General features: G+C 43.0%; 1 protein-coding gene across 3 annotated transcripts in view; it reads left to right on the forward strand.

Moving 5' to 3' along the window:
- Positions 1-720: 720 nt before the first annotated feature.
- Positions 721-24,502, forward strand: part of FSD1L (fibronectin type III and SPRY domain containing 1 like) — a 66,090-nt gene continuing 42,308 nt past the window's right edge. Inside the window, exons 1-5 of one of the 3 annotated variants that reach the window (XM_045021275.1) lie at positions 721-875; positions 4,853-4,948; positions 6,813-6,944; positions 17,379-17,480; positions 22,133-22,155. In XM_045021275.1, the coding sequence (XP_044877210.1) occupies positions 861-875; positions 4,853-4,948; positions 6,813-6,944; positions 17,379-17,480; positions 22,133-22,155 (368 nt within the window). In that variant the 5' untranslated portion in view covers positions 721-860. Of the gene's footprint in view, positions 876-1,408; positions 1,444-4,852; positions 4,949-6,812; positions 6,945-17,378; positions 17,481-22,132; positions 22,156-24,502 lie in introns of those variants that run through there. The other 2 variants (XM_045021274.1, XM_045021276.1) reach the window with 2 other exon arrangements.

Genomic DNA, 24,502 nt, shown 5'->3' on the forward strand with positions numbered 1-24,502 from the left:
CTGATAATGTGCTTGAGCCTCTGTCAGGCTCAGGGGCCTAAACTTTCAAAAGGAGTTAGTGATTTTTATGTGTCCAACTTGAGATGCCTTATAAAGGCCTGATTTTCAGAAAGTGCTGAGCGCCTACTCTCTAGAAATGAGGTCCCTTTGAGGTGTCCCAGCTGGACACACAAAAATAGAGGCAATGCAAAATCCAGTGTTGCCAACTCTTGTGATGTTAGTGTGAGTCTTGGGATATTTGCTGCTTTTCTTAAAGCCTGAGCTCCTGTATGCATCTCAGTTTTCACTAAAATAAAATTTAATTTTTTTAGCCCTCATGGATGTGGAAAAAAAACTTAAAGCCATGAGCCAAGTGTGCCATGGAGGCTCTAAAAGCAAGAGGCAAATAAAAATAACAAACTATTAAAGATTTTTTTTCTAAATGTCATGATTTTGGGGACCACGCCCACTGCGCAGGCGCCAGCGCGGCAGCTCGCACCTCCGTCTCGCTCGCCTTTCCCCGCCCACCTCGAAGTAGACGTTTCACGTCAGGGACCGAGGGCGGGGGGAAAGGGCGAGGCGCCCTGTGAGACAGGCCGGGGAGGAGGCGGTGCCTGGTGGAGGCGATGCATCGCTATTGGACGAGCAAGGAAGGGGGCGGTGCGTCCTGCCCGGGAAAGGGCGGCCACTGGCGTCGGGCATGGAAGGGGTTTGTGGGGGACAGGACAGCGCACGCGCGGAGGTGCGGCTGTGGGCGGGGCCGACGCGCGCTGAGGGTGTGAGCGCCGAGTCTCTCTCTCTCTCCCGCAGGCGACTTGTATCAGCGGGCGGGCTGAGCGACAGGGTGTTTTCCGCGCGCGCGCGCCTGCGGCAGCCTCGCTATGGAGGCTCAGAAAGTGAGTGAGCGCCCGGCGCCGCCGCCGCCGCCCCCCCGCCCAGTGGGTGCGCGGGGGCAGGAGGGGTCCGGCCTCCCCTCCCCCCCGCGGGGTGACGGGCCGCGCCCACTCTCACGCGTGAGCCCCTGAGCGGCCTCCCCGCCGGAGTGGAGCTAGCGGCGGGAGTTGCTGGGGGGAGGCTGGAAGGGAGGGCGTGGGGGGCAGGTTGGGGTGACTCGCTCTTCGCCCCACCCAGGCCGCGGGGTGGGTCCGGGGAAGTCGGGGGTTGTGTGTGTGTGTGGCAGGCTGGGGGGGGTGCCAGAGGCGTGTTCTGTTTCCCATGAAAAGCTCTGTGCTGCATGGAAACCCTGAGCTGCAGCCTCAGGACATGGCTGTGTGAGGGCTGGGTATTGTCCGCGGGGTCACGGAGCCTGGCGAAACGCGGCTCGCTGTGAGCAGAGGGGGCAGAGTGAGGGTGCCTGGAGCAGGCTGGGGTCTGTGGGAACGGTTGCACTGTGTGTCAGAGTCCTCGAGGCAGGAGGGATGCTGAGGTGGAGCGTAGCTGCACACTAAATGTAGCTTCCATTGGGTATGTCTAACTTGCAGTCTTCAGGGGGGAGACTCCATCCTTCTGTCTGTACACGCTATATTTATCTTTCTCCTTTGCTGTTTGTCTAACTTCTGTAGGCTTTGGAGAAGGCTTTTTCACAGAGAGGTTGTATGAAAACTGTACAGTTGTATAGTATAGCTGAGAAGAAACTCACCTGGGATGTACTGTGATGGGGAGGGGAGCAGTGTACAGGCCCATCAGTTCCAGGGAAGTAGCAGGTTTCCCTAAGGGATTTGCTCATATTAATGTGAACATAGGACAATGTTTAGGAAGTGGAAGAAGAATTCTTTTCAGTAACTTAACGTACTGCAAAATGAGCATGCGTAAGAGATAGCTACTAGGAAGAAAATGCTGGGAAAATAGATGGAAACTGTTCTACAATATTGTTCTGATCCTTTGTACAAGAGGGATGTAAAGGGGTTGTGAACCAACAAATGTAAATGTTGAGCTTAACAAAAGACTTAGCATCCTGTGTGTTGGGATACTAATTGTATGTTTACAGGTACATGTTATAAAACACCATTATGGAATAAATCACTCTCTTATTGTGCATTTTGGCCACCAGTAATTAGATTGTTGACATAGATGAACCTGTTTACTGTTGATGTGACACTGCATTGAAGGGGACAAATTAAACTTCTTGTATGTTTTTAAAATGTGGCCATTGGCCCATGTTTCCCTTCTGTCTCCTTCCTTGCCTGTCCCCCACCCAGGTCTCTGACCTGCAGAGATGTGGCTGGGTTAGGAGACTAGGCCAAGAGGAAAAAGTTAGCATAGACTCTGCAAGTAATCTTGATCCAACTTTGTGGATCCCTGGCCAGGTGTCTGGAAGGATTTTCCCTGCTGCCTCCTTTAGGACCTCACTTTACTACTGGCAGTAGTCCAGAAATACTGGAACTACTGTTGGCTATGAGTTGTACCTTGACTTTTTGGGGCTTGAAAAATACAGTACGTTGTTTGTATTTTAGGAGTGGCTGTGCAAAGGACTTTATTTTAATCTAGATAGACCTTTGCCTTTAGGTAAATTCAGACTTTTATTGTACATGGCTATAAAATGTTTTTCAAATGGCAGAACCAACAGGATCTAGTAAATCCAATCCTCTTTTGACTTGGGAGTTTTCTGACTCATCCATACTGACAGTTATGCTTATAGGATCTAAGGCTTAGCTATGGGCTTGACTGACACAAGCACAATTGCTTCTGGTCAGTAGTGAACCAGAAAGCAGCTGGTCAGATTAGACTGTCTGAGGGGAATAACTTAAAAACAACTTTGTCCATAATACTCCTATATAATACTTTAACCAATGGGAAAGCTTCTATTCTAAACCAAATGGTAGAAAATATATTCATAACAGTAATTTGAGGGAAATAATGGATCCTGGTATACATCACCATAGCAATTTGACTGTCCTTAGTGAATAGTAATAAAAATTGGCAAGGTCTGGCAACTGTATGCAGTTGCACGCAATTAACTAGAGTAATATTGCATGGTTACCTCTTGCCAACTCTTTATAGGTGTAGAGGTAAACTTTCCTTCCAATTTCAAGTTTGGAATCTTTTCCTAAGGGCCTTCTGGCAGGAACCAGGGACTGTAGATAACTTGCTGATTCTTCCACTGAAACACTAATCAGTGATGCTCTCATTAAATAAAATTCTCAGAGTGCAGGTAGGTGGATGCTAGTATAATTCAGTTCTTAGTGTTCTCCATGGCTTTCCTTTCATTATTCTATTGAACTGGATGTTGGCATACCCTCTAGAGACAGTGGACAGCATCCCACCAGTTTTAGTTACCTGAGTGCTATATCTCTAGGCTGATCAGCAGGCTTGTTTCTCGGCAGTTACCCAGTTCCAAGTATTTTTTTAAATAATTCTAATGAACTGGAGAATGACAGAAATGCTTTATTTGTGAGGTCAGAAATAATAAATTTCCTGTGATGAATTCGTAGAATGAATTGAGGATGGGACTAGGAAGAAATGTTAGTTTAAACACAGTTGCTTGTATACCAACTTCTGTTGACAGCAAAGCCAAAACACTTAACTTTTAGCCACTTCTTTTACACATTTGATCATATAATTTGTATAGGAGTAGAAAAGACTTCTGAAAATAAGGAAAAACCCATATACCTTGGTGGAACACCTCTTAGATCAGTGCTTTTCATGTGGCCACAGCTTCCTGGGGGGTGGTATGGGAATGGGCAAAGCAGTGGCCCCTCCCAGGGCTGCCAGTAGGGGTTGGCTCCTGTCCCCTTTTGGAGCTACAAATGCTGGAGGAGCAGGCAGGCGGCAGGGTTCGGGCTTCAGATCCGGGGTGGCGGGCGGCAGGCTCCAGCTGTGTGGTGGTGGGCTCCATCCCCTGGCCCCAGGCTCACTCCCGCCCCCACCTGTTGCCTCCTCTGGCCCCGGGCTCTGGCCATTTGCTCTGACTCCGAGCTGCAGGGTTTTGGACTCCACCCGTGGGCCCATGTGATCCAGCCCCAGCTATGTGGCAGTGACTGCTGGCCCCAAGCTCACCCCCCGCCCTCCACACACATCACCCCTGGCTCCCACTGCATCTTCCGGCCCCGGACTCACGGGGCTATGCAGCTGCAGGGCTCCAGTCCCTGGACTCACCCCCACATCATCCCTGGCCCAAGCTGCCTCCCTACTCACCTCCCCATCCAGGGCTTAATTTGTCCCCCAGCTTGCCAGGGCTGAGTAAGTCTGTTGTGAAAAATATTGGTATCTGTTAATATCACTTTTCACTTCCTGCTAACTAGCAAGTCTGCTGTGATGAAAAGTGATCTTAACAAAATACAAATATTAGTTTTCACACAGACTTACTAGCTAGCAAGTCTTAAAAAAATAAGCAAGCAAAAGAAACCCCAACAAAAAGGGACAAGAACCTGCAAAACACATTTGTTTCTATTCTATTTAAGTCCAGTAAAGAAGAGAGAAAACTGTATGTTATTTTTATTACTGAGTCTGTGGAAAAAACCCTACATAAATAACAATGATTTGGACATGTGTATATTTATTTGTTTTTCCTAAAGTTAATTAAGTATTTTAGGAAAAATTGTCAAAACAGCCACCAGCAATAGTTGGTGGCCGCACGCTGAGGCCACCAAAAAATTTCTTGTGAGAAACCCCTATCTTAGATCTCCCATCTTTGACTGTTTTGGGCCTTCCTAGCTTTAACAAAACTTTGTCATTTTCGCATTAGGACTTGAATCCATGTTTGTATTGTCCTTGTGGTGTTGCAGTGGGAAATGGTGGTAGGCAGGCAGGCAAGATTTTCATTAGGTAATAAACATTGTCTTTGGGGTGGCAAACTATTTAAAATTGCTCACAAGATGTATAATAATCTTTACATAAATACTGAATTCTCTCTTGAATTTCTTTGTAATCCCAGGAGGCTCTACAAAGGATTATCTCTACTCTGGCGAACAAAAATGAGGAAATCCAGAACTTTATCGACACACTGAACCATGCATTAAAAGGTGTTCAGGTACATGTGTTAATATTATATTCGCAAATGTGATGAAGTTGGGAGGTGGATGTCCAGTTCAGTCAGACTTGAATTATTTATGCTCCCTTAAAAAAAATTCTTGGTGTGTAAAGAGGTGCTAATAACTCTTAAAACCAAAAAGGAAATCTGTTGTGGTGTTTTTTCTGTTTATGTGATTCTATTGAAAGTATAAATTTAAATTCTGAAACTGGAAAATCCCTGTTTTTTTTGTGAAATGCTGTGACTGGACTCCTCTATTAGGGAAGAGTCTAAATTACTTTGAAGCTTCTGCCACCTTGTTTGACATGGAAGCTGTGGTAGTTGGAGTGGTGTGTAAACTTTTTTCCTAGTTAAATCCAGCTCACATTCTTCTGAAAAGCCAATATTCATCTGACACGTTGAGATTTCTTTGGTCTGAGCATCAACACTTGTCTTGCTTTTCAGGTTAGTGCTTTTAAATCAGTAAATTGGAGGATGACAGACTGTCAAGGTTGAGTTGGTTCTTGTATTATCTACCCCTTCTCTCAGTCTAAAACAAGGATTAATTATTTTCTAATTTCTCTACTGCCTGATGCTTATACCTCTGTACAGTGCTCTTTGCTCAGCATTGATATGCATGCGTCTGATGAAGTGGGTATTCACCCACGAAAGCTCATGCTCCAATACTTCTGTTAGTCTATAAGGTACCACAGGACTCTTTGGTGCTTTTTGTAATACTGTAAATCTAAAAGCTAGTTTCTTAAGCAGGGGCAAATAAAACCAATTGCTGTTCATAGAACTAAGTAATTTCTATTTAAAAAAATTTTTTTTTGTGAACAACTAGTCGTCTGTGTATGAGAGCTTGAGACTCAAGAAAATGAGGGGCTTGTATTATTGGATAACTAATGGTCACACATACCTGTGTGCTGTGCAGGATTCTGTATGTAGCTTTGCTGACATAACCAACTGGTGGCCAGTAATACTCTAAATTCTCTAGTCTGCTTGACAGGTTTCAGAGTGGTAGCCGTGTTAGTCTGTATCAGCAAAAACAATGAGGAGTCCTTGTGGCACCTTAGAGACTAACAAATTTATTTGGGCATAAGCTTTCGTTGGCTAGAACCCACTTCATCAGATGCATAAAGTGAAAACTACAGTTTGCAATTAATTCCAGTTCTGCAGCTTCACGTTGGAGTCAGTTTTTGAAGTGGTTGTCTTTTTGTTGTTGAAGAATTGCCATTTTTAGGTCTGTTATTGAGTGACTAGAGAGATTGAAGTGTTCTCCTACTGGTTTTTGAATCTTATGATTCCCGATGTCTGGAATTAATTTGCAAACTGGATACCATCAGATTAGGCCTGAATAAAGACTGGGAGTGGTTGGGTCATTACAAAACCTAAACTTAATTTCCCCAATACTAATTTCTCCCTGCTGGTACTCACACCTTCTTGTCAACTGTCTGTAATGGGCCACTCTTACCACTTCAGAAGTTATTTTTCCTTCCTTGGTATCCTGCTGTTAATTGATTTATCTCGTTAGACTGACCTCACACTTGGTAAAGCAACCCCCATCCTTTCATGTATTTATACCTGCACCCGTATTTTTTTCACTTCATGCATCTGATGAAGTGGGTTCTAGCCCATGAAAGCTTATGCCCAAATAAATTTGTTAGTCTCTAAGGTGCCACAAGGACTCCTCATTGTTTTAGTATGCTTGAGAGGTCCACCATACCAAACTGCATTGTGGCTAGCAAATTTTCATGGGATGGGGGAGCATGATGACATGCAGAGTGATCACTGCAAATTGTAGTGTGTGGGAGCTTTCACTCTGGAAGACTGATTTTCATCACTGTTCTTGCACAACTGAAACACAATTACAATTCTCTCTTAGGCTAATTCTTCTAATGTAATTGCTGAGCTGGATGAGGAATTTGATGGTCTGTATGCTATACTGGATGAGATGAAGGAAAGTATGACCAACAGTATTAAGCAAGAACAAGCTCATAAATCTCAAGAGCTACAGGTAATTACATACATCTGAAAGCTTTTGCAGTACTAAGGATGTAATTCTTGACAAATTAGCTAGTTTCAGTCTTAACGCAAAATGATTTTGCAGCATGTATTGATAACAAGTATGTTTACCCCTAGCTAAGGTGTGTGTTCTATCTTAAGTATTTACGTGGCTTCCATTGCATGAGTTCCTCAAATTTTGAAATATATTTAACTCACAGGGATATTGAGTAGAAGGAAGTGCTGTTATCCCCCATTTTACTGATGGAACTGAGGCACAGAGAAACTAAGTGACATGTCCAGGGCCACATAGGCAGATTGTAACAGACCTGAGAATCAAACCCAGGTCTTAAGTCCTAGGCTAGCACCTACTTATTGATCCATACTTTCTCCTCCTTGCTCTTTACACATAAGTAGTTATCTGCTTTCCACTGGAAAAGTATGAGGTACTTGTTGCTACACAATTCCCAATACGTATGTTTTTTTTCTGAAGTGTTGAATTACTAAATTTGATATAAGAACAGGTATTACAATTTTACACACCGTGTAGGGGAATATTTTTGGGAGTGTGAAGAAATATGAACAAAATAACTGACTTTCTGAACTGGATATCAACTTTGGATTTTCTCCAATAGTTTGTCACTGATAAAGTATATTTTTTGGAAAGGTAAACATCGGCATGTGTTGCAAGGGACTATGAAAGTCATCTTTTTAATTGCTGTTCCTCTAGTTAAAAAAATATATTGGTGTTTAACATTGGAGTCCTCCTTAAAGTAATTTCCATGTGGATGGAATGGCATCCTTATTTTCCTTTATTTTGAAAATGTCTACCTTTCCTCTTCACCTTCCCACTCCGAAAGGCTTCCCTACCCTTATTCCTTGCTGCTGCCTTTTTTTTTTTTAAAGTTCTAGGGGGTATGTCTACACTATGAAATTAGGTCGAATTTATAGAAGTTGTTCTTTCAGAAATCGTTTTTATACAGTCGATTGTGTCCCCACAAAAAATGCTGTAAGTGCATTAAGTCGGCAAACTGTGTCCACAGTACCGAGGCTAGTGTCGACTTCCAGAGCGTTGCACTGTGGGTAGCTTTCCCACAGTCTCCGCCATCCATTGGAATTCTGGGTTGAGATTCCCAGTGCCTGATGGGGCAAAAAGTGTCACGGGTGATTCTGGGTACATGCCATCAGTCCTCCTTCCCCCCATGAAAGCAACGGCAGACAATCGTTTTGCACCTTTTTTTCCTGGGTTATCTGTGCAGACGCCATACCACGGCAAGCATGGAGCCCGCACAGCTGACCATCACCGTAAGTCTCCTGGGTGCTGGCAGCCGTGGGACTGCATTGCTACACAGCAGCAGCTCATTGCCTTTTGGCAGCAGACGGTGCGTTACGACTGGTAGCCGTTGTCGTATTCCTGGGTGCTCTTTTAACCGACCTTGGTGAGGTCAGTCGGGGCACCTGGGCAGACATGGGAGTGATTCAGCCAGGTCATTCCTATCTTCTGCCAAGCACCCAGGAGCTGATGATGGCTAGCAGTTGAACTGTACCGTCTGCTGCCACCCTAAAGATAGATGGAGTGGATCAAAACAAGAAATAAACCCGATTTGTTTTATATTCATTTGCTTCCTCCCTCCGTGAAATCAACGGCCTGCTAAACCCAGGGTTTTGAGTTCGATCCTTGAGGGGGGCCATTCTGTGTGACAGTTGTTTGTGTTTCTCCTTGATGCAAAGCCACCCCCTTTGTGGACTGTAATTCCCTGTAAGCCATGTCATCAGTCGCCCCTCCCCAGAGCAACGGCAGACAATCGTTTCACGCCTTTTTTCAGCCCAGGCGCCATAGCACTGGGATCATGGAGCTTGCTCGGATCACTATGGCAATTATGAGCACTGTAAACACCATATGCATTATCCTGAAGTATATGCAGAACCTGCCAAAGCAAAACCAGGCGAGGAGGCGACAGCAGCGTGGTGACGAGAGTGATGAGGACATAGACATGGACATAGACTTCTTGCAAAGTACGGGCCCTGGCAGTGTGCACATCGTGGTGTTAATGGGGCGGGTTCATGCTGTGGAATGCCGCTTCTGGGCCCGGGAAACAAGCACAGATTGGTGGGACCACATAGTGTTGCAGGTGTGGGACGATTTCCAGTGGCTGCGAAACTTTCGCATGCGTAAGGACACTTTCATGGAACTTTGACTTGCTTTCCCCTGCCTTGAAGCACCAGGATACCAAGATGAGAGCAGCCCTCACAGTTGAGAGGCAAGTGACGATAGCCCCATGGAAGCTTGCAATGCCAGACAGCTACTGGTCGGGCATCAATTTAGAGTGGGCAAATCTACTGTGGGGGCTGCTGTGATCCAGGTAGCCCACGCAATAAAAGAGCTGCTGATATCAAGGGTAGTAATTCTGGGAAATGTTTAGGTCATAGTGGATGGCTTTGCTGCAGTGGGATTCCCTAACTGTGGTGAGGCAATAGATGGAACCCATATCCCTATCTTGGCACCGGAGCATCAAGCCAGCGAGTACATAAACCGCAAGGGGTACTTTTCAATGCTGCTGGATCACAAGGGATGTTTCACCAACATCAACGTGGGATGGCTGAAAAAGGTACATGGTGCTTGCATCTTCAGGAACTCTGGTCTGTTTCAAAAGCTGCAGGAAGGGACTTTCTTCCCAGACCAGAAAATAACAGTTGGGGATGTTGAAATGCCTATAGTTACCCTTGGGGACCTAGCCTACCCCTTAATGCCATGGCTCATGAAGCCGTACACAGGCAGCCTGGACAGTAGGCAGGAGTTGTGCGGGGGGAGGGATAGCTCAGTGGTTTGAGCATTGGCCTGCTAAACCCAGGGTTGTGAGTTCAATCCTTGAGGAGGCCACTTAGGGATCTGGGGCAAAAATTGGTCCTGCTAGTGAAGGCAGAGGGCTGGACTAGATGACCTTTCAAGGTCCCTTCCAGTTCTAGGAGATTGGTATATCTCCAATTATTACCTATTACCTAACTATAGGCTGAGCAAGTGCAGAATGGTGGTAGAATGTGCATTTTACTGACTCGGATAGACCTCAGCAAAATCAACATTCCCATTGTTATTACTGCTTGCTATGCGCTCCACAATATCTGTGAGAGTAAGGGGGAGACATTTATGGCGAGGTGGGAGATTGAGGCAAATCGCCTGGCAGCCAGACACCAGGGCGGTTAGAGTACAGGAGGCCGTGGTATGCATCAGAGAAGCTTTGAAAACCAGTTTCATGACTGGCCAGGCTACGGTGTGAAAGTTCTGTTTGTTTTTCCTTGATGGGGGGCCGCCCCGCCCAGTTCACTCTACTTCCCTGTAAGCTAGCCACCCTCTCCTCCTCCCTTCGATCACCGCTTGCAGAGGTAATAAAGTGATTGTTGCTTCACATTCATGCATTCTTTATTAATTCATCACATAAATGGGGGGGGAACTTCCAAGGTAGCCTGGGACGGGTGGGGGAGGAGGGAAGCACCAGGTGGATGAGGGGAAGAGGCAAGAACAAGGACACTGCACTTCAAAACTTATTGAAGGCCAGCCTCCTGTTGCTTGGGCAGCCCTCTGGGGTGGAGTGGCTGGGTGGCTGGAGGGGACCCCCCACCTCCATCGTGTTCTTGGGCGTCTGGGTGAGGAGGAAATGAAACTTGGGGAGGAGGGCGGTTGATTACATAGGGGCTGTAGTGGCGGTCTGTGCGCCTGCTGCTTTTCCTGCAGCTCAACCATACGCTGGAGCATGAGTTTGATTTTTCCAGCAGCCTGAGCATCGACTCTTGCCTTCTGTCACTTACTCTCTTCCGCCCGCCACCTCTCCTTGTGTTCATATTGTGCTTTCCTGCACTCTGATGTTGTCTGCCTCCACACATTCTGCTGTGCTCTGTCAGTGTGGGAGGACAGCCGGAGCTCAGAGAACACTTCATCTCGAGTGCGTTTTTCTTTTTTTTTTTTTTTTTTGCCTTCTAATCTTCACTCTCCTCTGTGAAGAAAAAACATTTGTAGCTGGTGGAGGAAAAGGGAGAGGGGTTAAAAAGACACATTTTAGAGAAAAATGGGTACACTCTTTCACGTTAAACCTTGCTGTTCACATTACACAGCACATGTGCTTTCGATACAAGGTCACATTTTGCCTCTTGTATTGAGGGCCTGCTGGTTTGGTGTGAGATCACTCATGCTTCACCCCTTCCCTCACCGAGTGGCCAACAGCAGGGAACATTTCTGTTCAGCCACAGCCAAACAGCCGAGCAGAAACGGGCATCTCTGAATGTCCCCTTAATAAAAGCACCCTATTTCAACAAGGTGACCATGAATGATATCACTCTCTCTTGAGGATAACACAGTGAGATAAAGAACGGATGTTGTTTGAATGCCAGCAAACACCGGGACCATACACTGCCATGCTTTGTTATGCAATGATTCCCGACTATGTGCTCCCTGTATAATACTTATGGAGATGTCCCTGGAGGATTTCTGCTCCATCCCCATACATGTTAACAGACTTTTCCAGTAACTGTACTGGCTGCAAATGCCAGGACAAATTGATCATTAAACATACTTGCTTTTAAACCATGTGTAATATTTACAAGGTACACTTACCAGAAGTCCCTTCTCTGCCTTCAGGGTCCGGGAGCCTGCCTTGGGTGGGTTCGGGGGTTACTGGCTCTAGGTCCAGGATGAAAATCATATCTTGGTTGTTGGGGAAAACAGCTCACAGCAAGGAAGCGGAGAAACCATTTTCAATCTCTTCATCTTCCTCGTCCCCAAAACCCGCTTCCGTGTTGCGTGATTCTCCATTGACTGAGTCAAAGCACAGGGTTGGGGTAGTGGTGGCTGCACCCCCTAGCATGGCATGCAGCTCATCATAGAAGTGGCATGTTCGGGGCTCTGATCCAGAACGGCCTTTTGCCTCTCTGGTTTTGTGGTAGTCTTGCCTTAGCTCCTTAAGTTTCATGTGGCACTGCTGTGCGTCCCTGTTATAGCCTCTGTCCTTCATGCCCTTTGACACTTTTACTAATGTTTTGGCATTTTGTTTACTGGAACAGAGTTCAGCTAGCACAGATTCGTCTCCCCATAGGGTGAGCGGATCCTGTACCTCCCGTTCGGTCCATGCTGGAGCTCTTTTGCAATCCTGGGACTCCATCATGGTCACCTCTGCTGAAGAGATCTGCACTCACCTGCACCTTGCCACGCTGTCTAAACAGGAAATGAGATTCAAAAGTTTGCGGGCCTTTTCCTGTCTACCTGGCCAGTGCATCTAAGTTGAGAGCGCTGTCCAGAGCGGTCACAATGGAGCACTCCAGGATAGCTCCTGGAGGCCAATACCGTCAAATTGCATCCACGCTACCCCAAATTCGACCCAGCAAGGCCGATTTCAGCGTTAATCCCCTCGTCAGAGGTGGAGTAAAGAAATAGATTTAAAGAGCCCTTTAAGTCGGAAAAAAAAGGGCTTCATCGTGTGGACGGGTCCAGGCTTAAATCGAGGTAACGCTGCTAAATTCGACCTAAAATTGTTGTGTAGACCAGGCCCTAGACTGTGGTTCTCAGAACAGATTTCTATGGCTCCTTTAGGGGCCTGTTCACTGGTAATATTCATACTCAAAGGTTTGGCAGCAAAACTTGGGTTAAATTTTACAATACAGTTTCCAGAGTACACAGGAAAGACACATTTTTCTGGTTTTATTCTTTAGCACTGCTATGAAGTAATGGGGCTGGAAGACCATTGTGGGTATTGAGATGCAAATGAGCACATCAACCCCTCAACTTTTGTTCCAGAATTCCTGCAAATAGACTCCGACTAAGGCACTTGATCTGCTTTCTTGTCTTTATTCATTATACTCTCCTAGCTCCCTCATAGCACTGCTGGTGTTGGAGCTCTGAGAACAAGCCGAGAGGTTTTGACATGCAGGTTTTTCCTATGTCCTTTTCAAGCAAGAACTGTACATTTCATACCAAATAGAAGAGCTAGTATTGTCATTCACATTTTTAGTCTTAAAATACATTGTTAGGCTCTTGACTGGAACTTGGGTAACTAATTACATTTATGCAGTGTTTGAGAACAAAGGGTTTTGAAACTGGCCTGGCTGACGCTCTTTTAGAGAGAGGCAAGTTCTTTATTGTGCAAACTTTTTAGCTTGCTACTCAAGGCTTTTAAGGTCATAGACTAACATTTACTCACTGTACAGCATGAGCAGATCTATTTGGTGCTTAACTCTGCCAGAGACTTCCTGTAGAACCTTAGGCAAGTCACTTTTCTGTGCATCAGATTCCTGTCTTAAAAAATGGGGATAATCCTCATTACTTCGCATGTGTGGGTGAAATCACTAATGTTTGTAAGGTGTTCAATATTTTAATGGTTGGGGTGGGGTAGCTGTGGGAGCAAACAGCATGTATACCTGATAGGAATTCTGGTATTTAATCAGACCAGTGCTTTATTTAGACATGTATCATGTCTGATAGTGGCCAGTACCAGTTGCCTCAAAGGAAGGTGCAAGAAATCCCTAACGGTGGGCTGTCATTGCTTAGATCATGATCTGAAGCAGTTATAATCATACCATATAGAAAACTTAAATTAAGGATCTTAATTTCATGACCTAACAGAGGGCTTGACATTCTAAAAGCTTGTCTGTCAGTGTTGTACAATTGAACCAACAACTGTTACCTGAAACCTATGTATTGTATAACGCACTGCCGCTTCTTGAAATTAGAAGGAAAAAAGAGGTATGCCCATGGTATGTTACTGGTGACTGAATGCTTTCAGGTTTTGTCAGCTTGCCTTTCAGGGTAGGTTGTTCTAGCTCCCAGCCCTGTAAATGTTTATTTGCTTTGTCTTCAAATTTGATCACCTTCAATGTCTCATGATTTGAGAAGTCCCATGATAACTTCTTTGGAGGGGGATGAAGAGGAGTTGGGATTCAGAATAGAACTGCACTTTATGAATCTCCAAATGTCTACTAAAGCAGATAAAGGATAGTATTGACTCTTCTGGATGTACCTTAATTGATTGAATTGTTAGTCAAGACTGCATGCTGGACTCCCTGTTGGCTAACAGTGCACTATATAGGTCAACTGTACAAAAGTACAGCTGAAATAATGAAGCTTAGTCTAGGGCAGCAATTCTCAAACTTTAGCAACCTGAGTACCCCCATTTTGATGTAAAAATTTTCAGACCCCCAAGCCCCCGTCCTAGGCCCCGTCTACGCTCTTCCTCCCCCCCCTTCCTCCCAGTGCCTCCTGCACACTAGGTAACAGCTGCTCAGTGGCATGCAGGAGACACTGGGAGGAAGGGGGGGGGGGGAGTTGAGTTGATCAGCAGGGTCCGTGGACCTCCTGGAGTACCCTCACAGACCCCCAGGGCTCCGCAGACCTCAGTTTGAGAAACGCTGGTCTAGGGTATATTAACTGGGTGTGACTCTTCATTGGCATTGAGGAAGCAATATCCTCTAATTTTACTGTCACCAGGGAGTGTTTGTGCTGTATCTATACAGGCAGCCTTCCTGATACTGTCTGGATTGGAAAACTACCTATTCCAGCCTTTAAATGGGAAGAACTTGTAAGTTGTACAGTCGTGGTTGTATAATGATTGGTAGATTTATTACGAATAAAACTGCTGATGTTGGTATGTGAGTGATTTAATTTAACTCTCTTCTAAAGTTGATGCCATCTCACAAGAATATTGAACTCCTCTATAGGCCCAGGCTTAAAACTGGAACTGCAAGGCTGGAAGAAACACTGTTTATTTGTAGGGCAATCTATCCTAATTACGCTTGTTTTCAACTGACATGTCTCCTTCCGTTCCCAAATACTGATGCATCCATCTGGAATGCTAATACTAGTGTCTGGTTGCTGTGTCTTGGCAACCTGTTTAGAGATGCCCTTAGCTAGACACTGCTATTGTTGAGATGTCTGCTTTTATGGCAATATTATGCAATGTTGTGCATTGTATGTCAAAGCTGATATATCCAACAGTCACATGTGGGTCAGTGGCAGAAGCTGACTGACGGGAAGGAGGTTTGCATTAATCTAGCATGTTTCAGAAATCGCAGAAAATTGGTATAAACTTTGAGGTCTCAAACAATCTTTCTGCTGCTAAAGACAGTTACTTAGATCCTAAACTATTTTTAGGTAAGACTATTAAACAAACAAAAAAACCTCTAGATGGATTCAACCTCTCACTGAACATCGATCTGCAAGTTCTATATTGTGCAAATTTTTTGGTTTGCTACTGGAAGCTATTCAGGGAAGAGACTTGCATTTATTTTCTAAACAGTGTCAGCAGATCTATTGGGCACTTGCATTGCTGTATCCCTAGATCTCCAAGGTGAGTAAGTAGCACTTTACAGAGGGAGAAATTGATGCAGATTAAATGACCTCCACTGCAACAAGTTGATGACAGAGCTGGGACGAAATCTACATCTCCTGTGCCGCGCTCTTTGGTCTGCAGTTAAGATGTTGTACACAATACCCCTTCAAATGTAACTTAGTATCTCAATAACACAGAACTAAAATTAAAACTGGAAAGCATGGTTCAAGCCATACTGAAAGCTTTTTAACCATATCTACAACATACTCTTTAATTTATTTGGTGCACACTCTGTAAAATGCTTACGATTTTTAGTATGGTGAAAGCAGTAAGCTGCAGTGTATACATCCATCGGACCTTACGGGTGCCATCTAACAAATTATTTGCTCCTTAGTTTCATAGGGCATAGTACTCATCCTTAAATTTCAGCCCTAGAAACTTGTTTAGCTAAGATGTGTCCTGTCAAGAAGGATGCCAAAGCCTTCAGGTGGCAGAACTGATACTTAGTAACACTTATAGTGCAGCTGGGGTGAATGTCAAAATTCTGCACTTACTCGGCCTATAGCTGACAATGAGAATCTGTGACAAGCAGTAGGATAGAGGCACAGGCAGGACTGAATCTCCATTTGTGTGTGGGCCTTTGGTTGACACTGGTAAAATACAAAATGTCCCAGGATATGTATGTTGGGGAACAGTTCTAAACGGCAGCTTAATTTTTTTTATTTGCAGCAAAATGTAGAGGTCTAAGTATCTGATTGTGATCCCAGGTAGAAAGGGGGTGGGCGCGACCGCGCGGTGCTGCTGACTGGGAGAGCAGCCTGAGGCAGAAGCCTCTAGCTGCCATGATATTCCAGGCAGGACTGAATCTTCATTAGACAAAACTTGAAGAGAATGACCTGGAGTCATTCCCATTTTTGCCCAGGCACCCTTGGCCAACCTCACCGAGGCCAGCCAGGAGCACTCACGGGACGATGATGACGGATACCAGTCATACTGTACCGTCTGCCGTCCGCAAGGGAAGGGGATGCTGCTGTGTAGTGCTGCAGCACCTCATCTGACGACAGCATCCAGTAGACAAATGGTGACATTGAAAAAAGGCGAGAAACGATTTTTCCCTTTGCTTTCACGGGGGGGCTGATGACACCCTGAACCACCCACGACAATGTTTTTGACCCTTCAGGCTTTGGGAGCTCAGCCAAGAATTCAAATGGTTTTCGGAGAGTGCGGGAACTGTGGGATAGCTATAGTTGTCAGTTGCCCCTCCCTCCGTGAGTGTCCATTTGATTCTTTGGCTTTCTGGTATGCTTGTCTCAGCTCCTTAAGTCTCACGTGGCACTGAGAGTCCCTGTTGTGGCCTCTGTCCATCATGGCCTTGGAGATTTTTTTCAAATGTTTTGGCATTTCGTCTTTTGGAACAGAGTTCTGATAGAAAAGATTAATCTCCCCATGCAGAAATCAGATTCAGTATCTCCCGTACGGTCCATGCTGGAGCTCTTTTTTGATTCTGGGACTGCATGGTCACCTGTGCTGATCAGCTCTCCATGCTGGGCAAACAGGAAATGAAATTCAAAAGTTTGCGGGGCTTTTCCTGTCTACTTGGCCAGTGTATCCGAGTTCAGATTGCTGTCCAGAGTCGTCACAATGTACACTGTAGGATAGGTCCCGGAGGTCAATGCCATTGAATTGCTGCCACACTAACCCTAATTTGAAATGGCAATATCGATTTGAGCGCTACTCCCCTTGTCATGGAGTACAGATATTGATCTTAAGAGCCCTTTATATTGAAATAAAGGGCTTCGTTGTATGGACGGGTGCAAGCTTAATTCGGTTTAACGCTGCTAAATTCGAGAGAAACTCGTAGAGTTGACCAGGCCAATGAGCCTTAGTTGAGCCTTCCCATGCCGAGCTGATCTCGGCATCTGCGTGAAGCTGCAGCTGGGTGTGTGTATGCTGGTGAAAGAACAAGCTTGGAGAGCTTGGCAACTTATTACAGCACCACAGTGTGAAAGGGAGCCCAGACTGGTGGGTCAGACGGATTCAGTGGTACCCCAGTTCCAAGTGGCATTCTAGAGGGCGCCAGTTTACCAATTCTTAGTTTCATATTAAAATTTTATCATCTTTTGTTTTTCTGACCCTAGAATCAACTTAGCCAATGTAGTAATGCCTTGGAGAATTCTGAAGAACTTCTAGAATTTGCTGCACGGTCACTGGACATAAAGGACCCTGAGGAGTTCTCAAAGGTAGAAAATTAAACTGATGTGAATAAGGAAAACACAGTTCTATTTTCTTAACTTGAATGAGATTTCATCATAAATTTAACATTGCAAACTGCTTAGAGTAATGGTAGGTGACGAGGAGAGGAATCTGGAAAAGTAGCTAGCGCCTCTGGAGCCATAGTGCCAAGTTGGCTGTTACAAGGGTGAAAAATGAATAGCCATATTGGTATATTTTTTTTCATTCTAAACTACCATAGTATTGCTTTTTGCTGCCTCCTGATTTTGATGGGATGTAACCATGACAGACATAGCCATTTGACTTAAGTGCTGTTTAAAATCTTACTTTCGCATCTGTAAGCTCCTCAGGGCAGTTTTTACTGTATGCCTTGCAGGCCTTCTAATGTATGTGGGTGGTGGGTTTTTTTTTTGTTTAAATAAAAAAATCTCCAGAACAATGAGTCCAGACATGGTTTGAGTGATTCGGTGGAGCTAATATGAACAATATATGTACATTACCAGTAACAAACTTACAATTAAGTTGGGGAAATGCACCAAGGGAAAGGTAGAGGAGTGGAAATGCAATACAACAGGTAAAATGCTGGCAATCCAGTTACTGCAGCTACAGATCTATTACCAGGATATCCCATGTTTTGATTTTTGTCAGTGTCATGTACCATATTTGTTTTTGTACTAACAATGCAGTAGCCACGTCAAATCCAAAACCCAATTACTTGTGTTTTCTGCAGTTTTTAATTTTCACTTGGTAACAAGGATACTGGAAAGGTTCTAGTAAGTAGGACAAACTTTCTCTTAAAGTGACACTGTGAGTTCTTGCTTTCACCTTTGGAAACCTGTTTAATTTTCCCTGAAGGACTGACAACTTAAAGCTAAATATCTATCTAGTACTTAAATTTAGGGAGCCTAATACATGGTGGTTTGACTTGTCATTTCTTGACATTAAAACTGTGTGTCAGTTCTTCAGAAATATTGTACCCAAAACTCTATTATAACTAGTTAACTGGAAAGCACACAGACTTTATTAATGGAAATCTTATTCATCTTACACTAATTGTAATGACCGTTTCTTTTGGCATTTAGATCACAAAATCTGCAGAGTTAAAGATACTAAGAGCAAGTGTAGTCAGCTGTAATTTAGTATTTGTAACTTGCACTGTGTTAGCCTGGGCTGTAGTCTCAACTTCAGCTCTCTTTGAGCACAGATTTGCATGGGCCATAGGGCTCTGTTCTGGTCTACATGCTGCCACAGCCATGACAGTGGATTTTGGCTTCATTGAGCTTTAATATCTGGGAGGTAAGACTGCCCTTGCCTTTTGGAGTACTCATGTTTAATATTTCTTAATTGCAGAAAAAATGAAGACCTTCTTGCATTTAATTGCAGTATGCAAGAGCTAATATCTTGGAGTTGCTAAAAACTCATCTTTTATTCAAACTAAACCCTTAGTTTAAAAAAACAACAACCCACTAATGAAATCCCATGGGAAGTAGGGCTGATTTGTAATCTTATCTTCACAATGTTCTTTCATATATGCAAAAGCACTTGGCTGCATCTGTTGTGGACACCATGGTGCATGCCTTAGCTTATTTTTAGGTTAAAACTGCAGTACTATAATTAGACTTGAGATGAATCCACTTTTTAGGATGTCAGGAGTATCATGCTTCAGATTTCACTGTAGATACCAATCTTAAGCAACCATCCAAGAGGGTGAGAAACTGCTTGCTTAATGGGAGCATGTTTCTAAAAAAATAAAATTACACTCAAATGTGGCGATATCAGCCAAAAAATACAGTAAAAATTATATGCACTAAATTAGTACATATCTCCATTGTAGGACTGTGCAGTGTTGGTACTTGGCTGAATATTAATGCTGAAGCACTGCAGATCTCTACATGCCATAGTAACAGTATACTATCTTTGCAGAACTCATTCTTTTAGCTGTGGAATATTGATCAGTAAGTCGACTGATTCTGTGTACATAAAGTCACTGCTTATGATGCATCTCTAAAATGGGGAGACTTGCTCTAAGTGTTAATTATTAAATGAAATGGGAGCAGTAGAGTTGACTGACAAATATTCCAGCCATTGCAATTTTATGACATTTATACAGGGCACAACTTTTTAAATTTATTTCCATATGTCCACAAAGTAAAAACTTGAGGGGAAGGTACTGGATATTTATACCTACTTGTGAACCATAGTAATGGTCTAAGTTCTCTATAGAACTTCATTTAAATGTTTCCATGGTCCTGTTTCAACTGAAAATGGTCAAAATGACTCCATGTACGGCAGGGTTGGTACTGACTGACTCTTCTTGACTGGACAGCGAGCACAAAAGACTTTTTTTTTCTTGCAAGTTTCTATTTAAATTTTAGACACACACTACATTTGATCAGTTAAAATGCATCAAGTCTAAATTTAAATGTCCCTTATGGCCACACTGGTGAATTGATGCAAGTCACTATTTTGACATGTTATCGGCTCATGCTCCTCGCTGGGTAGAGCCAAATACACTGTTTTTGTATGGCTAGTCAGTTAATGAGTCATTCAGCTTTCAATAACATGTAAAATCCCTTAGTACAGGGAATTGTTTGTTTTCAGAGTTAATCACTTAATTTGAGAACAGCTATCTCAATGTGAGGGGGGAGATGTTGAGTCCTATTCATGTCTACTGCATTTAAACTATGATTGAGGATGGATTTTTTTTATTTTTATTTTTTTTGTCACAAGTGATAGTGAATTGGGCTTCTGTGAATTTTTGAAAAAATCTGAAAAACTTGATCTAAATTGCTTACTGTGAAATTGACATGGAAAAACCATGAACAGCATTAAAAGCTACATTCATGGTAGTCAAGAGAAGAAAATTGGATCAACTGCAAATATCTCCTAGCATAGTCTGCTGAGCCAGCTCATTAGATCAGCAATTCTCATTTCTAAAACGAGAGATGTTCATCTTCCTTTTCAGTACAGAAACTACACTGATTCATCTTTCAGGTGTTTTTTTTGAAGGGCAATTGCATGATTGAGAGCTACATGTTTGCTTCATGAGAGAAATGACAGGATGGATTCTGGGGCTTCCCTGGAACATCCTTAAATCCTGGTTCTAGGAGAAGTAGATCTTAGTTTCAAGAAGTCGTCTCTTCCCCCCCCCCCACCTCTTAAAAAGTTGGTTGATACTTTTTAAAGGCGCAGCTACTAGGAATTGTAAACAAGAGCTGCTACATAAGACTCTACTAGGGTTGCCAAAGTAGAATCTCCTCCCTTGAGTACGATACCAAATTGGTGAGGAATGTCATTGATCAGCTCTATTTTCACTATACTTTACACAATGGATATTTAGCAAATAAGGGCATTTAGAGTGAAATTCACCTCTGCTCAGTGGGTCCTCTGCAGACACTCTAAATTGAAGTGAATTTCAGCCTTACTGCTTTTTGTAGGTTGAAATAGTCCAACTATGTATAGCATATTGATTGTAATTGTACTAGATGAATGTCAACATAAGATCCCCATAAGGAAACCCTTGTGTGATATTGTAGTATCATTTCCTTACTACTGGACTTTCTTGTTAAACCAATGTCTTGAAAGTATTTCTAAGCAGATATACTAAAAAAAAACAAAAAAAACAAAAAACCAAACTTGACTGGTGTTAGTTACTGTGTAGCTTAAATTTCCAGACATGCAGTGTTTAGGTTTCCAGCTGTGACATATGAAAATTTTTAAAGTATTCTCCAATGGAAGGAGACAAAAACCTTTCTATTAGTATTTATAAAATACTCTTATGTCTAAAGAAACATCCTAAGCTTTCTGGTGGTGGTCCTTCAGTTTTATTTTGAGGATTAACTATCTGAGTTGGAGGCAACCTCAAACCAACTAGAAACTCTAGCTGAAAGACGATTGAGTGGATGAATCCACCCAGCTCATCACTGTTAACTTGTCCAATAACCTTTTTATTCTTAAATGTGACCAGGCCTCCCTGTCTTCAAATGGTAAACTTAAGACTTTGATACCTGTAGATCAGCCCTATTGATTCTGGGTATACTACAATAATAGCAGGAAGTTGAGTACTTGTGCAAGTCCATATATTGAAGCTTGAGGAATACATGGGGGAAAATCTACAGTAGACTAGGATTGACGAAACAGTACAATACCTTTCAGAGGGAATTTTTCCTTTCCTCTGATACCTCTTCCACAAGAAGTTAGGCCCCTGACAATGTATGGTATGGATAAATGCCATTGGTAACAAAACAAGTACTTTGCACTATTGATTCAAAAGAGCAGAAGCTAAGTAAATGCTGCTGCCTTTTTACTTTTTTCTTTTAAATTTGGAATTATGGATGCAGGAAGAAATTTAAAGTGATTAAACTGGATATCTGATCTTGCACTAAAAAAGAAACCCAGTAATTTGGAGTTGGTTTGGTGTGGCTTTTCAAGTTGATTGCTCTGACCTGACTTATTACAGCATTTCTAACCATTGTGCATTAACACAAGCTTGTGGAAAGAAAAATCTTATCAAAGTAAGTGGTGAAATATTGTTCAGTGTTTGAATCTGAGCTGCACAGCTGTTGGATTCATAATCTAACTCTTCTTGCATGTTACTGCAGTTGAGACTTGCATGGAAGCACTAATTACCTTCTCTCTCTTCTCCCTGATATGCACCAAGGCTGCCAGACAGATCAAAGATAGGTATGGTACAAAACCTTCTACAAAACTTCTTGCTTTTTAATTGTTAATAACTTTTCACTGAACTCAAAAGTCCAGTCTTAAAGGGGCACAGTCAACTTCTTTCTGATACTCTGATATTACTTACAAGAGTATCACAATTGAAAGATTATATACATTATTTGATGGCATTCCATATAGTCAGTTTCCTACTCTCCCCTGTCTGGCTGGTTAACCTCTTCCTCCTTTTGTGAGAGTCTTTCACACAGCAACAGGGGGAGAGAAATAGGTAACAACCCAGAAAGTGTGATGAGAAAACCACGTGGATAGACAAGTGGGTGTAAAATTTGAAAACAGTTTTTTACATCTATTTTTATCAAGTTGACAGTTTCCCTTTAAATTCCTAAATATAGGATCCCGACTTAAAGTTCTGCAGGCTTAATGCTGTTTTGAATGTGAGGGGATGCCTTGCAGATAAAATCTTTTTCTAGCTAAGTTATTCTAATGTTTACAAAGAATGAATGTGTCTCTGGTGGTATCACCAGTGCTGATGCCAGTGGGTTCACTGCCTGAGTTAGTGATCTTTTGCCAAGATGGTTTCTCTTTGGATGTGAAGAGTCTTCAACATATACTTAAATCAACTTTTTAGAGTGAAAAACTTCTAATCTGCCAAGTATTTTATGCTGAAACAATGTTAAGGTAAGCACATCTTTCTTCTGGACCAGGACAGTCTGTTGAAAATGTGCCCAACAAATTCAGGCAATCTCAGTGGGTCTCCATAGAGAATAGAAGCACTTTTAAAGCTTTTAGACACAAGCTGTATACAGCATGTGGAAGACCAGCCCTTCCAAGAGTTTCCAGAATATGTTGCTTCCACTGACCCAGAAGATTGGCTGTTGAGTCAAAGATTTTCATGAGAACTAACAAGTCAATTGCCAAAGAAAAAAAGCTAGTTTCATGCTGGAATTCATGTCCAAGGTAAATTGCGTTGATTGCTATGGGAAACTAAGCTTTCTATCCCAGCCCAAGCAGAAATAGAGAACCCTTAATAGAAAGAAATTTAGAATGGTGCTGGCAGAAGTTTTGTTTAATGTGCTTCAGCTCTTTGAAAAGTAGCATGCCTCCTGTTATCCCTTCCAAGCTCGCTACTCTAGCAGCTTTCAGCCAGTTTGAACAATGAATCCCTATACAGCTGGCTGTGTTGGCCAGACATGCAGAAGTTTCACAACTAGGTTGTAGTTATGGGGAGTTTCTGCTTGGACAATTTGTAACTAACAGAACCTTGAGTTGTCAATAATGTCAACCAAGCTGTTGCACTTTTGGGGCTTAGTCTATTGTCTGAGCAGTGATAGCTGTGGGGCTGCTCGTGATGCACACTGGAAAGCTGGTGATGGGGAAAACTCAAGTACTTTTGACTTAGTTGTGAGCTATAGGGCTACTGGTATTGGATGTTGAGCTGCTTGTCAAAGTAAATCCTATTAAGACTCCTGGAACTCTTGGGTACTGCCACTTTGAACTAGTAGTTTTTAGGATTACCAGCAAACTGTAAAATTCTCTGCAGGAAATGCTAGGTTTTTTGAAGCTTTTGAAGATGTGACAGTCAGGTAGAAAACTTAGAAAGAATGGAGGTCTAAAAATGGATAAGGTCAAGAAGTAAAAAGACTCAGAACCTGGATAACTGAGGCCACTTCACCATCTGGTCAAGACAAGACAGTTTAAGTACTCCAGGAGTGGGTGTATAATCCCTTTCATTCAAAGATTGAGAGGTCCCTGTCAGATTCTGAGATCTAACTATTTCACAGCCATCACCATCATGAACAATTTCATGGAGTCTAAAACCGATGGCTTAGAATTTTAAAATTCCGTCTTTCGTTCTCTTGTCCTCAATGTTTTATAATAAGAACATGAATTCCTAAAGTATCAAATTGAAACTTTATTCTCAGATTTCTCTCCACTGTTTAGGAAGGTTGACATAAAATTAAGGTTATGAAAAATCACCAATCTGTTTAACTAGATGTCTGAGGTTATTGGGGAGTGCGTCAGAGTTGGAATTGATCTTGTAATAGCTCGAAATTTAGTAACCTTTTGAAATGGAATATCTTCCAATTTCGATTCCTACTCTTATCTATTTTGGGAAATTAAATGGCCACAGTGCATCTGCTCTTTTCGGTATCAACTACATTGTCCTTTTCCCCCTGGCAACCTGTCATCCTCTGCACTGTTGTTTGCTTTCTCCATCAAGTCTCTAAGATCTGTTACTACTTACTCTTCCCTCACTGTCTATACTGCTAAAACCCTTTTTTGTGCTTCATTCACTCACTATTGTAACTGTAGTTTCAGTAAGACTCTCTCTTCATGGGTATGGGGATGT

Source organism: Mauremys mutica, chromosome 6 (genome assembly GCF_020497125.1).
Source record: "Mauremys mutica isolate MM-2020 ecotype Southern chromosome 6, ASM2049712v1, whole genome shotgun sequence".
NCBI classification, from domain to species: Eukaryota; Metazoa; Chordata; order Testudines; family Geoemydidae; genus Mauremys; species Mauremys mutica.